The 15,187-nt window shown below is 45.8% G+C and overlaps 1 protein-coding gene across 1 annotated transcript; it reads left to right on the top strand.

Moving 5' to 3' along the window:
* Positions 1–356: 356 nt before the first annotated feature.
* C3H1orf174 (chromosome 3 C1orf174 homolog) lies at positions 357–9,252 on the top strand. Its single transcript, XM_049877718.1, has 4 exons — positions 357–467; positions 6,206–6,319; positions 7,414–7,902; positions 8,655–9,252. The coding sequence occupies exons 1-4, from the start codon at positions 453–455 to the stop codon at positions 8,763–8,765; spliced, it is 729 nt and encodes a 242-aa protein (XP_049733675.1). The 5' UTR covers positions 357–452; the 3' UTR covers positions 8,766–9,252.
* Positions 9,253–15,187: the final 5,935 nt, after the last annotated feature.

The raw sequence follows: 15,187 nt of genomic DNA, 5'->3' as shown, positions 1-15,187 counted from the left end.
AGTGCCTCTTACAAATATGGCCGTCCTTCCCTCTTAAACACGACGGCCAGAGAGGCACCAAGTTGAGAAACGGAAAATATCCCTTGCCGTCATTCAGTTCCGACTCATAGCGACCTAACGAGAGAACACAGTCACAATCTTGGCCATGTGCCCTTCTTAAACATGGCGACCGAAAAGTCGTCAAGAGAAAGCACCCCTCACAAACATGGCCGCCTACGCGCCGTCAGGCTTTGGCTTCCCGCCCCCAGGCTGCGCGCACTGAGCGGCGCCCCGCCCCCTCAGGGAACAAGGTTACTTTGTTGGATCACATGCCTAGGAACTGGGCGGTGACTGGCCAACTCTCTGGTGACGTCAGACGCCGCGACAGGAACAGAGGCTTCCCGGTAGCCGCTCCGCGGAAAGCGTTAAGGCTTCGCGGAGGCGGCGGCGTCAGGGGCGCGCCGCTCACACTCATGAGGAGCCGGAAGGTGAGGGGGCCGGACGGGCGGGCTCTGTGCTGCGGGGCGGGGGCGGGGGCGGTGGGACCGAAGGAGGGGGAGGTTGGGAGGAGCTTCGGACGGCTTCCCGGGGGCCTTGCCTGCGGGAAGGGGTTCCCCGGCTCTCGACCCCAAGATCGGGAATCGCCGGCGGAAAAAGGACTCCCGGCGCTTGACCTCCGCCTCAGGCCTCGCCTGCGGGAAGAGAATCCCCGGCTCGTGATCCCAGCCTCGGGCCTCGCCTGCGGGAAGGGGATCCCCGGCACGTGACCCCAGCCTCGGGCTTCTGCCTGCGGGAAGGTTGCTCCCATGTAACGCAGCCCTCGGTATCCTTGTGTGCAGAGTGGGGCAGTGAGGTGTCCGCCCCAGAGGGCGCCTGGTGACCCTCGCACCCCCACGCCCTCTTCCGAGTTGCACCCCAGAATTCTGGTTTGTTCAGTGGGAGAAGCCGCATACATGTGAATTCCAGCGCCTCTCCTTATTGCCTTTTTTGCATCCTTTTACTTTCAGTCTGTTTGTATCTTTGACTCTGAAGTGTGTCTCCTGTAGACAGCATATAGTTGGATCATGTTTTGTTTCTTTATCCAGTCTGAGCATCTCTGCCTTTGGGTTGTTTAATTTACATTTAATGTTATTGGTAACGTTGGATTTATGTCTGCCGCTTTTTGTTCTTTATGTGTCTCGTCTGTTTCTCTATTTCTCCTTCGCTGCTTTTTTTGCATTCAGTGACATCTGATGGAGCATTTTAATTTCTTTAACAATTTCTTTACTGTATAATTATTTTTTTATATATAATTATTAATTGCTTTTTTAGCGGTTGGATTTCTTAATCAGAACCAGTTTCAGATTGATACCAACTTAATATCAGTAAGATATAGAAATGTTACTCTTACATATGGCCTGGCTATGTACTTCTGATATATCAACCATTGAAAAACCTTACGGAGCACAGTTCTACTCTGACACACATTGGGGTCCAATCAACACCACAACAACTGAGTTGTTGTTCTACCTATTACCCAATAATATTGTTGTAATTATTACTGTACCTTCTGTTGTCATTTCCTTACCCCAGTACAGCTTTGCTTCCACCTCGCTTGTGCTGTTATTGACAAATATATTTCTGTGTGTTACATTTCTATATATATAGTTGTTAGGTGCCATCAAGTCGGTTCCAACTCATAGTGACCCTGTGTTCAACAGAAGAAAACACTGCCTAGTCATGTGCCATCCTCAAAATAGATGTTATGCTGGAGCCCATTGTTGCAGCCACTGCGTCAATCCCTCTTGTTGAGGGTCTTCCTCTTTTTTGCTGGCCATCTACTTTTCCAAGCATGATGGCCTTCTCCAGGGACTGATTCCTCCTGATAACATGTCCAGATTATGTGACACATAGTCTCGCCAACCTTACTTCCAAGGAGCATTCTCATTGTACTTCTTCCAAGACAGGTTTGTTCATTCTTTTGGCAGTCCGTGGTGTGTTCCATATTCTTCACCAGCACCACAATTCACAGGTGTCAGTGCTTCAGTCCTATTTAGTCATCATCCAGCTTTCACATGAGTATGAGGTGATTGAAAACACCATGGCTTGGGTCAGGCACACCTTATACAATTGCTTTTTTAAATTAGCTAAGAGAAGAAAAAGGCATTCGACTGTGTAAATTATAACAAATTGTGGATAACACTGCGAAGAATGAGAATTCCAGAACACTTAATTGTGCTTGTGTGGAACCTGTATTTAGACCAAGAGGCAGTCATTCGAACAGATCAAGGGGATACTGCGTGGTTTAAAATCAGGAAAGGTGTGTGTCAGGGTTGTATCCTTTCACCACACTTAGTCTGTATGCTTAGCAAATAATCTGAGAAGCTGGACTATATGAAGAACGCAGCATCAGGATTGGAGGAGGACTCATTAACAACCTGCAGTAGGCAGTGACACAGCCTTGCTTGCTGAAAGTGAAGAGGACCTGAAGCACTTACTGATAAAGATCAAAGACAACAGCCTTCAGTACGGATTGCACCTCAACATAAAACAAAAATCTTCACAACTGGACCAATACGCAACATCACGATCAACAGAAAAGACTGAAGTTGTCAAGGATTTCATTTACTTGGGTCCACAATCAACGCCCACAGAAGCAGCAGTCAAGAAATCAGAGGATGTATTGCATTGGGCAGATCTGCAAAACACCTCTTTAAAGTGTTAAAAAGCAAAGAGGTCACTTTGAAGACTAAGGTGTGCCTGACCCAAATCATGGTATTTTCAGTTGCCTCATATGTGTGCGAAAGCTGGGCAATGAGTAAGGCAGACTGAAGAATTGGTGCCCTCGAATTACGGTGTTGGCAAAGTATATTGAATACACCGTGGACTTCCAGAAGAACGAACAAGTCTGTCTTGGGAGAAGTGGAGCTAAAGTACTCCTTGGAAGCGAGGATGGTGAGACTTCATCTTATGTACTTTGGACATGTTACCAAGAGGGACCAGTCCCTGGAGACAGGCATCATGTTTGGTAAGGTAGAGGGTCAGCGAAAAAGAGGAAGCCCTTCAACAAAATAGATTGGCACGGTGGCTGCAACGGTGGGTTCAAACATAGCAATGATTGTGAGGATGGCACAGGACCAGGCAGTATTTTTTTCTGTTGTACATAGGGTCATTATGAGTCACAACCAACTCTGTGGCACCTAACAATGACAAAAATAAGAAAAAAGAAGAAATAATATGCATTTAAACTGTCTTTTATAGTTATATACCTTTACTTGTGCCCTTTTTTTTTTTTTTTTTTTTTGCCCCCGTCATGTAGAATTTGAATTGTGTTCTGGGGTCACTTACTTTCAGCCTGAATTTTTTCTTTAGTATTTGTTGTAAGGCAGGTCTGCTAACAACAAATTCTGTCAGTTTCTGTTTACCAGCGAAAGTCTACTTTCACTTTCATTTTCTATCAGTAGCTTTGCTGGATTTAAAGTTTTTGGTTGACAGTGTTTATGAGTATTTTGTTTTGTTTTTTTCTTTGAGTACTTTAAATATGATATCCCACTGCCCTCTGGCCTTTCTGTTCAGCAGTCAGCTGTTAACTCATGTTATGTTTCCTTGTGAGTGACAAGTCTTTTTTCCTCTTGCTGTTTCCAGGGTTTTCTCCTTCAGCATTTTTACTGTGATGTGCTTGTGGATCTCTTTGCGTTTATCCTACTTGGAGTTTGTTGGGGTTCCTGTATGTGCAGGTTATTTTTCAATAAATTTTGGAAGTTTTTAGCCATTATTTCTTCGAATATTTTTTCTGCTCCTTTCTCTTCTCTTCTTCTGGTACTGCACTTACGCATACATTGGTGTGCTTAATGGTGACCCACAGTTCTTTGTAGCTTTCTTCACTGTCCTTTTTTCTCTCTGTTCATTGTTTGTCATTCTTTTTTTCTTCTGTTCTTCAGCTTTCATAGTCTCTTGTCGCTCTGTCTTCAAGTTCATTTTATTGACGTTCTTTGATGAGACATTGTCATCATGCTTCCTTTACTTCTTTAATCATGGTTTCCTTTAGTTTTGTTTGTTTGTTTTAACATGCTATAATGACTGCTTTGAAGTCTTTTTCTGTTAAATTCAACATCTGGTCACTCTCAAAGGTAGTTTCTGTTTCCTTTTTTTTTTCCCCCTTAGTGTACTTTCCCATTTCTTTGCATGTCTTGTTGGAAACTGGACGTTTTAGATAATCTATTGTAGCATCTCTAGGTCCTTGTCCTGCTGGGGCTTGGTACGGTTATTTGCTTGTTTGTTTAGTGATTGGCAGGATTATTTTAGTGAAGTCTGTTTACCCCCACCCAGCACAGGGCTAAGTTTCTGATGTTGCCCCTCAGGGATATGCAGCTTTGGATCTGCCAGCACTCACCCTGGGATGACACTGGTAGTGGTGAGGCTCTCTTCCATGCTTTTGCTGACCACATCCAGCCTTTAAACTCAGTGGTTGGGAGCCAAGGCTGCTATTCTAAAGGTCAGCAGTTCGAATCCACCAGCCACTCCTTGGAAACCCTATGGAGCAGTTCTACTCTGCCCTGTGGGGTTGCTATGAGTCAGAATCAACTGGGCAGCTGGTTTGGTTTTGGGTTTTGGTAATTGCAGATTGATTGCTCAGTTGTTTTCAACAACGTCATGGGGTATAAATTGCTCTACAAACTAATCCAGTAAATTCTGGTTCCTTTGAAAGAATAGTTGTTGACATCATTGTTTGCTGTTCTGACCCCAAAGGGGCTTCTCCCCAGTACCTGGCCTACAGTTTACCCTGTATCCTGAATCTCCTCCCCGTTACCCTTACCACAGCCTCCACTGTTCTGGAGAGTGCCCTTAGGTTTAAACTTCATGCTGTGTTGCAAATGAAGTCAGTCCTTTGGAAAGAGATTCCAGAAAACCAAACCTATTGCCATTGAGCTGATTGTGACTCATAGTGATCCTATAGGACAGAGTAGAATCGCCCTACAGGGTTTTCAAGGAGCTGCTGGTGGATTTGAACTGCTGACCTTTTGGTTAGCAGCCGTAGCTTGCTGTAGCTCTTAACCACTGTGCCACCATGGTTCCTGGAAGAGACTAGGAGCTGTTTTAATGGCCTACTTCTCCCCCCAGGCAACAGCATCTCCGTGCCAGGGCTCTGGAGCTGGGGACAATGGCACACTTCTCTCTGAGTCACACACACACCCTCTAGGCGCTGAGTGCTCACTTGTAGGGGAGCAGCCTGAGGTCTTCTCAGTTTGCTTCTCCTGGTGTGAAACCCCCCCACCATGAGCAGGGGAAGGGCTGCGGGAGCCCCAGTCTTCTCACAGCACCACCCCAAAGTAGAGCCTCCAGTCCATGAGTGGGGGCTGAGTAGTGGAAGGGAGCCCCACCTCTAGGCTGCATTTGCCCAGGACCTAGCCTCAGCAACAGGTAGCTAGAAGCAGAATGAGAAACACCAAGGTTCTGTTCCTCCCAGGGAGGTGCCCTCTGGCTGGGAGCTGGAGGAAAAAGGAGCCCATGTGCTTAAGGGCAGCCTTCTAAAGTGGAGTCTCCCCCCTGCTGTGCTGGAACGGGGAGAAGGAGGGCACAGTCTTGGTTCAACAGAAGTTGACTGCTTTAAACTAATAGGATTAGGGCTGTGTCTACTTAAGGGAGGAGATACGGGCGGGATCGGCTCTTTTCATATTACCCTTTGTTGAGAACTTTGACACCATAAAAGTTTGAGAACTTGCTGGTGAAGGATATGTGCTGCTTATTCTAAGCACCTTTGAAGTTGGTTTAATATCTATTAACTTACAAATAGAGTCCTGGTGGCATCACGGTTAAGTGCTCAGCTGCTAACCTAAAGGTTGGCAGTTCAAACCCACCCAGTGGCTCCATGGGAGAAAGACCTGGAGATCTGCTCCCCTAGGTTACAACCTAGAAAACCCTATGAGGCAGTTCTGCTCTGTTACATGGGGTCACTGAGTCAGGAATTAACGAACAACTCACAAATTCTCCTCTCAAAGGCTTCCAAAATCATGGGACTTGCAGAGCCTGTGTCCTTAGACGCAGAGAGAGCTTTGTTTGAATTTGCACATTTAGCACACCGGAGTCTTTCCATGAAGATAATAAAAAAAGTATGTGGTGGAGGAGGTTCTCTAAAATGTGAGAGTCGCCTTGGCTCACTCAGGTTTTTAGTGAGGACATTTTAATCTCCATGCTTGTGCATCTTTCCACAAGAGAGTTTTCTGACGCAGCCTTTGGTCTGGTCTAGCTCCCAGATGGAGTGCGGTCATCAGCTCGCCTGAGGAGCCGAGGGTGCCCAGCCGCCGAGTTGGCCTCTGCACAGGAAGTGGATGTCCCCAAGTCGGCCAAGGCCGTGTGTCTGGTAAGGCCTCGTCACTGCCAGAAATGCCAAGATTTTGACTCGTGTATCCATTTTTATAAAAAGTGTCACCCCAAGATGTGGTAATATCAGAAAAAATATTGAATGTTGCTAATATACCTGGGGGAAGGGGTGTTTTAAAGGAAATGGTAAGTGAAAAAATACCCTCTCCAGTCCAGGGGTTTGCGGGTCACCGGTGTGCACGTGTGCGTGTGTGTCTCAGACCCAATCTTGGACACATACCTTTGCTCATCACTACTTCTGATGCATTCCCTGAGTGTTGCTGATGTATGACTCTGCTACGTCACCCCTGGATGCTTTAAGAGAAAGGGAAAGTGGGCCAAGAAAAGGAAATTGCTGTCGCCTGTGATTCAGTATAATGCAACTGTCCTTTCCAAGGAGTTTTCGTTCCTGGGGTGATGCATTTGGCTCATAGGTAGACCTGCTTAGTTGAGCCCAAGGCCTCGGGTCCACATGGGGCATGGCAGTGCACCAGCAACCAGCGTAGCACTACGCAGGCTATGGTGCTCGTTAGGATTTTGTTGAAAATATATAAGCCTGTGCTTTGGGATTTGCCTCAGGAGCTGTAACACCTAGGGAAAACTGGCTGGTGTGTGCGGGTGTGTCTAGACATGTTCCCACTTTGGATTCCACTCCTTCCATGGCAGAGCACTGACTGAATGGCTCCAGCTGCAGCATTTACACTGTTGACGTTGTGAGAATAAACACTCACCTCGGATGGAGGCGTTTTTTTGTTTTGTTTTGCTGTCTTTAGTCTGGAAGAAAGCCTGGTGGCTTAGTGGTTAAGAGCCACGGCTGTTTAACCAATGTCATAAAACAGTATGTGTACTAACTGATAAGAAACTGGTTTGTTCTGTAAACCTTCATCTAAAGTACAATTAAAAAAAAAAAAGCTACGGCTGCTAACCAAAAGGTCGGCAGTTCAAATCCACCAGGCACTCCTTGGAAACTCTATGGGGCAGTTCTGCCCTGTCCTGTAGGGTCACTATGAGTCAGAATCAACTCAACGGCAAGGGGTTTGGTTTTGGTTTTTGATCCTTAGTCTATTTTTCATTTACATCTTTCTTTCTTGACAGACTTCATCGTCACACAAAACTGACAGGCGAATTTCCAAGAAGTTCAAGCATGACAAAGATAATCTTGTGAAATCAGAGTTACAGAAGCTCGTCACTAAAAGTGCTAGTGCTTCCTTGCCAAAAATAGCACCCAAGACCCCTTGCGCAAACGAGCCTCTGGAGCTTGGTGGACACTGCACAGAGCCCCCAGGGAACGAGGCTGGCGCGTCTGTGCAGCAGGAGGCTGAAGGCCTCCCACTCAGCCACTGTGGCATCCTAAGGGACGAGTGTCCTACACAGACTGACGATGGCTTGTCCCCGCCAAAGCACAGCGCAGCTCCTGAAGCACAATTGTCTAACAGCAGCTCCGCAGCACAGGATGAGTCAGCGCTGGAAGCCGAGGAGGCACAGAAGCCACCACTTCAGATGGACAACAGCGTCTTCCTTGACGACGACAGCAACCAGCCCATGCCCGTGAGCCGGTTCTTCGGGAACGTTGAGCTCATGCAGGTAGGGTCAGCGTCCTCCTGCCTCCTGTCAGCAAACCGTAGGGTCAAATTATGTACTCCTGAATGACCGCATGTAAATAATGGTGTTGTTAGGTGCTGTCGAGACAGTTTCCACTCATAGCGACCGTGTGTACAACAGAACAAAACACTGCCCGCTTCTGCATCGTCCTCACAATCACTGCTATGCCGCACCTCAGTAAAAGAAGAAAATACAAAACAATAGTAATTTCAACCCCAGAGGAGAAGGTGAAAGCATTGCTGGCTGGGGGCACCCCCGCGCTCTCCCGGCTGAGAGTAACTGCTGTGGTGAGACTGGTGCTGGTGAGTGGTGTCACGCCTAGCCCCCAAGTGTGCCGGAGTGGGCGTGTATTGATACGTACCTCTGGACCTCACACTGCAGAGCTGTGAAGTCATGTTTATAATTTTTTTAATGTCTGCCCCAGGCTTGCTGTTGCTCTTTTGTTTTTCGCCCTGTGTTTTCCCTTCTCTTTCTCACTTGGTCAACCTGATAGGGCATAAACCCTCATCCAGTGAACTGGTGCCACAACTCAGTCATTTCTGAGTGTCTAAAGGTGAGGGCCAAACAAAACACATGGGGTCGCCATGAGTCGGAATCAGCTTGATGGCAACTAACAACAGAGGGCAGGGCCAGCCTTCGGGGCCCCGACCTAGCTGGGCTTGGTGAATTGTGAATGCACATGTGGGTATGGCACTGTTATCCATCACTGAAGCCAGTGTTTTTTTCCCCACAAGGACCTTCCACCTGCGTCTTCAGCTTGTCCTTCCATGAGCAGACGAGAATTCAGGAAAATGCATTTCAGAGCCAAAGACGATGACGATGAAGATGATGATGCAGAAATGTAGATAATAAAATGCACAAAATAATTTCTCTTGTATTTAGTGTAGTTAGCAACTTGGCAGTTTTGCAAATTACAGGATTCATAAAAAATTTAACTCCAAGGGAACTTATTCTTAAGCACACTTCAAAACGGAACCATTGAAGTCAACACACAGTGCCGACTCCCAGTAGCTGCAGGTCGATTGGTATGAACTGCAGCAACCTTGGGGATTGTAAAGCCGTTGTTCCTGTGTGGATGTATTTTCATGTAAATACGGTTCAAGTCAGCTGAGGGGGTTTAGGGCTGATGGGAGACCTTTGTAAAGAAGAATTTTCACTTAAAGTGCTTTAGTGTTGATAATATGCAAGTTTATTTTCCATTGTCAGAATTTGGTTGTTCTTGTGATTCAGTCAGTGCCAGGTTTTAAAGAACAGTTTCCCTGTAGATGAAGCTGATGTTTACTTTGGAAATTTTGCAAAGCACGTATAGGAAATAAATATATTTTGAAAGTATTTTTAAGTCTTAATCATGTCCCTAAAACTGCATTCCTTTCCCAAATGTTTGGGAGCAAGGTGGAGAGAGTGGGTTCTGCCCTAGGTTTTAGATGTGCGAGGCTATGCCAGCCTGTTGTACTCACTACCAGCCTGAGGCCTCGAGGACAGATGGCTGTGGGTGTGAAGTGGCGAGGAACTTCTCTTGTGCAGGGTGCGGGGTTTCTGAACTTCTTTCTTGGTCATCGTTGCTGTAGAAGAGTAGGAACAGGAGGAAGTGTTACCTGTTGGTGCGGAAGGCAGCCAGCCAGCGGAGGCCGTGCTCTCCTCTCTGGTTTAGGTGTGTTTCTGGCTACAACCACTCCGTCAGGGTCAACATCGAGGAGGGCCTTGAGATGTTCTCACCTCACCAGGGTTGACAGCAAGGAGGCCTTGTGATATTCTCACCAGGGGATCATGAAGCGAAGCAATGTGAGGGTGAAACAGTGGGTGGGCCTCCCTGCTGTCTCTTCCTGCTGCCATCTCAGGGGAACTAGTGGAGCAGCCAGGACGAGGGAGCCTGGGTCCCAGTGACTGACCACAAAAGGAAAAGCACCTGTGGTGCAGAAAGACCATTTGAGTCTCATATTGTGCAAGAGAGTCTGCTTTCTAGCTGTTACACATTCTGGTTCAGTTACAACGGCAGCTCGGTTTAAACTCCATTAAAATGTCCTATGAAGCACAGGAAGTATTTTACATCACAGATAAATTGGGAGCAAAGTGTAGCTGAAGTGCACTGTAAGAAATTTTTCAACTCTTACCATTCAAAAACTGCCCTCATTGAAGTAATTTCCCTAGCAGTCATTCTTTGCTTCCCAGGTGATCGTTTTTCCTGGGAACAATTGTGACCTTCACCTACTCCAAATAATTTTGTGATTTATTGATCAACGGGTTACTCTCTATTTAATAATTTGAAAATGTTGCTTGCAAAGTCATTTTCTGGTAACCAGGGAGAATAATTTACAGCTTCGGATCGGTGTGACTATCCATCACAGCACCTCGTATTAGTGGTAATTGAGCTGCCTCAGATTTGAGAATTTCGTCTCTCCTGTAAGCTAACTCAAGGTGCCCTGGTGGCGCAGTGGCTAAGCGCTCAGCTGCTAACCAAAAGGTCAGCCATTTGAACCCACCAGGTTCTGCATGGGAGAAAGATGTGGCAGTCTGCTTCCGTAAAGATTACAGCCTTGGAAACGATGGTGCAGTTCCACTCTGTCCTATACGGTCACTATGAGTCAGAATTGATTCGACGGCAGTGGGTTTGGTTTTTGGCAATAAGCTAACTTGAGTAGCAACACTGTCCTGAATCACAACATGCCTGCAGAAGAGATGCGTTGTTACGTTCCCACCAAAATGCTAAGCAAAAATTCTGTGTAGTCCTAGAATGACCTCTGCTCCCTTGCAGTTTTTAGCCTGACTGACAAGAGCGTGATCAGGTGGAAGTACTTTCTGTTATGGATTGAATTGTGTCCCCTAAAAATACGTGTTGTGAACCCTAAACTCTATACTGTGGTTATAATCTCATTTGGGAATGAGCTTTCTTTGTTAAGAGATCATATCAATGTAGGGTGTGTTTTAAGCCAGTCATCTTTGAGATATAAAGAGAGATTAGGACAGAGAAGGAAGCAGCAAAAAAGCAGAGATGGGGGGAGACATGCTATGCCACATGAAGATCATCAAGGACCCAAGGAATAGAAGCTGAAGAGACAAGGACCTTCCCCTTGTGCCAACAGAGGGAGAAAGGCTTCCACTAGAGCTGGCGCCCTGTGTTTGGACTTCTAGCCCCCTAAACTGTGAAAAAATAAATTTGTTTGTTAAAGCCATCCACTTGTGGTATTTCTGTTATAGCAGTACTAGATCACTAAGACATCTTCCTAGCCTCCTTAGATTTTTAAGAACCAGTCCTTTGAAGGCCTCAGTGTATCTGGTAGCCTCCCTTTCTGGTTTACAGTGCCACTTACAATGAGGCAAGACTTTCCATATCCCCAGATGTCAGCCGGCTTCACTAAGTTGAAGGTGCATCATTTCATGTGGCAATTTGAAGACTTTTTGACGTACAGAAGCTGTAGAATCTCTTAGGTGTCAAAAGGGGCAGAGGAGACAGGTGTATCCCTGAAGGTTTTGTCAGATGAGTGTGAAATGTTAACATAAGAAAGCACGGTGTCCCCTGTGAAGGAATATACAAATGAGTGTTAGGATTTCAGAAGCCCAAGGAGGGTTTGGGGATGGGTACAGTGAAGGGATCAGAGCAGAAAACCCTTCCTGTGTCTCACAAATGCAAACAATATGACAAAATGTGATTAGTTATTGTGAGGCCAATTCAGATAGCTTCAGGATTAGCAATACAGAATGAACGTCATGTAATCATGTAAGCTCTAGGGACAAAATGAAACTTCAAAAAGTGTATTTAAATATACATTAAAATTAACTCTAATTTTAAGTATGCTAGTGATACACTTTGCCCAGGTAGTCTGTCAACATTTAAAATACACGCCTGAGCCAGGCCACTGTAGGAGGCAGGCTGGGTTACAAACAGGAATTTTTAGAAGCAATTTCTAATGGTAGCCTTTGCACAATTACATCCAAGTACTTGAGCAGTATGAAAGAATATTAGATCCATCCCGTAAATACCCCTTGCTTTACAATGAGACATATTCCTGCAAAATTGATGCTAAAATAAATTGTATTTTCCTAGGGGAAGCCCTGATGGTGTAGTGGTTAAGGCTACAGCTGCTAACCAAGAGGTCAGCAGTTTGAATCCACCAGGCGCTCCTTGGAAACTATAGGGCAGTTCTACTCTGTCCTATAGGGTCGTTATGAATCAGAATCGACTCCATGGCAACGGGGTTTCTTTTTCTTTTTTTTTTTTTTTTTTATTCCCTTATGCACATCTGTGTCCGGGTCCCAAAGACTACCCTCAGGCTTGATGATTCTCCAGAAGGACTCCCAGATATCAGAAAAGGCTGTTTTACTCACTATTGTGGTTTATTGCAGCAAAAGGATACGGATTGAAATTGGCAAAGGGAAAAGGCACAAGGGCCAAAGTCCAGGATATACCAGGACATGTTTCCAGATGTGCCTTCTGGGTGGGGTTGTATGAGGACGCACTTCTCCCAGCAATGATTGCAAAGTGTTGCCAACCAGATGGGTTCACCCAGGTATCCAGGGTTTTATTGGGTCAGTCACATAGGCATGCAGCATCCCTATGACTGACCTCAGCTACTTGGCCTTCAGCTCCCAGGGGTCAAGCTGATACCGTAGCCCAGGGCCTCTGTCATATACTCTCACCAGGCAGAATATTCTAAGGGCACAAGAGGTTATCTCCAGGAGGGGGGCGTCTAGGGCCAGTCCTGAAGACAGGCCTTTGGAACGTGCAGGGCTTCCGCAACCCAGGCCTGCTGAGTTAACCCTTGCCTGTGACAGCACTGGGTTTGTTGTTTTTTGGCATAACACCATAAAATTCGTGGGTACCCACTCCAAAAAAGCACTCATGAATGATTTTAATCCTTACTGCATGTGAAAGCCGCTCAAAGAGTTAAAATTCCTTTAAACTACTGGTAGTTCACATTTTTAAAAGTAAAAAGAACTATGACCCAACCCCTTTATCTAAGAAGTCTTGATTTCCAGCCCCCACCAAACCTGCTCACCTCAGTAAATGTCTCCGCCTGTCTGCCCAGTTACACAAGCCAAAAAATCTAGGAGTCGTCCTTGAATCTTCCTTTCCTTCACCCTCTAGATTCAGCTCCTAAATCTCATCAATCCCACCTCCAAAAATATCCCAAATCTGGCCATTTCCCTTCATTCCTCCTCTAAACCTCCATGCTCTCCTAGATTTCTGAAATCGTGCCTACCTGGTCTCCCATTCCCAAGATGCCCCTCTCTAGTCTGTTATCCACAGCACAGCCAGAACGGTCTCCTGAAACATGAATCAGGCCCTGCCTTAATCCCCTCAACAGCTTCCAGAGCATATGGAATTAAAGCCAAGTCCTTACCCTGGCCTATACTTCATGACTGGTCTGAGCCCCTCCCACTTTGTTTACTACATTTTGGTCACTACGACCTTTTTCCAAGACTCTAAATGCTTCACTCTTCCTCATTTCAAGTGTCAACTCTTCAGAGCCCCTTCCTCTGACCTCCCTTTGCCTAAGTGGTCCCTGCCAGTTATTCTCCATCTTGTCACCCTCTTTACTCATGCACAGCTCCTCTCATCTGCTGTGACTCCCATCTTACTGCGTGCTTCCTCCTGTAAGTTCCAGGAAGACAGAGTGGTTGCAGATCCCATTCTCTGCAGCTTTGATGATACAGCGCACAGCAAGTCAGTGCCTTCGGAAGGCTCACCTACTTGGCTCTTTTCCAAAGGTATCACGTGACTTGGAAGCACTTTGTGACTCCAGGACCTTCCAGCAGTAGACTACTCTCATGCCTGGATCTCACAGGAGTTTCTTCAATATCCACAGATCATTTGATTCCATACTCTCACCTTCCAAAACTTTCTTCCCTACTTTTGTCTGAGAATAGGCACCATCCCTCTCAGGTATTCAGATCATAATATATTGTGGAAAGAGATGCAGCTACCTACTCCTCCAACCTGAGAGTCTGAGGGTTTGGGTAACATAAATTCACTCCCGACGGGTGGCTCCTCTCTACTGGTGACACCTCTCTTGTCTATGAAATCATCCAGTACTTTGCCCAGCAGATAGCCCAGAAGCCAGCAAAGAACAACAAAAAACTCCAGAGAGTTAAGTGATGTCAAAACCAGGAGAGCCTTGCTCAGAGTTCACTTACCCTTTATTTACGCAGAGCTCTAAGAAGCTTGTGTGCCTGGTTTCCTGCCTGTTGCAGAAATGAGGGTGAGGGGAAACAGTACATGAAGTGACAGTACTGGAGGAGGCGCAAAAGCCCTGCTGAACATACACTCTCAAACCCAGTAATGGCATGGCACCACGGAGCCATTTCGTGGAGCAACAACAGGCCTGTGTCCAGGGACCAGGCAGCACCATCACTCTTCTACATGTTTGAGAAGAAGAGTTCTTTATAACAACTTCACTAAGATGTCCATCAAAAATGCTTCAGATTGACATTCAGGTAGCTAACAGATATATGAGGAAATGTTCATCATCATTAGCCATTAGAGAAATGCAGATCAAAACTACAATGAGATTTCATCTCACTCCAACAAGGCTGGCATGAATCCAAAAAAACACAAAATAATAAATGTTGGAGAGGCTGTGGAGAGATTGGAACACTTCTACACTGCTGGTGGGAATGTCAAATGGTACAACCACTTTGGAAATTGATTTGGTGCTTCCTTAAGAAGTTAAAAATAGAACTACCATACGATCCAGCGATCCCACTGCTTGGAATATATCCTAGAGAAATAAGAGCCTTTACACGAACAGATACATGCACACCCATGTTTATTGCAGCACTGTTTACAATAGCAAAAACATGGAAGCAACCAAGGTGCCCATCAATGGATGAATGGATAAATAAATTATGGTATATTCACACACTGGAATAGTACCCATCGATAAAGAACAGTGAGGAATCTGTGAAACATTTCATAACATGGAGGAACCTAGAAGGCATTATGCTGAGTGAAATTAGTCAGTTGCAAAAGGACAAATATTGTATAAGACCACTATTATAAGAACTTGAGAAATAGTTTAAACTGAGAAGAAAACATTCTTTTGTGGTTACGAGGCGGGGAGGAAGGGAAGGTGGGAGAGGGGTATTCACTAATTAGATAGTAGATAAGAACTACTTTAGGTGAAGGGAAAGACAGCACACAATACAGGGGAGGTCAGCACAACTGGACCAAAAGCAAAGAAGTTTCCTGAATAAACTAAATGCTTCAAAAGCCAGCATAGCAGGGGCAGGGGTTTGGGGACCACGGTTTTGGGGACATCTAAGTCAATTG

This window comes from Elephas maximus, chromosome 3 (assembly GCF_024166365.1).
Source record: "Elephas maximus indicus isolate mEleMax1 chromosome 3, mEleMax1 primary haplotype, whole genome shotgun sequence".
Lineage (NCBI taxonomy): Eukaryota > Metazoa > Chordata > Mammalia > Proboscidea > Elephantidae > Elephas > Elephas maximus.
The sequence above is the reverse complement of the archived record's forward strand: the minus strand, read 5'-3'. Positions and strand labels throughout refer to the sequence as shown.

Excerpts from the sequence above, each read along its gene's own strand:
- C3H1orf174 (XM_049877718.1), top strand. Across the intron at positions 6,320-7,413 it reads CGGCCAAGGCCGTGTGTCTG|ACTTCATCGTCACACAAAAC; the intron begins GTAAGGCCTCGT and ends CTTTCTTGACAG. Across the intron at positions 7,903-8,654 it reads GGAACGTTGAGCTCATGCAG|GACCTTCCACCTGCGTCTTC; the intron begins GTAGGGTCAGCG and ends TTTCCCCACAAG.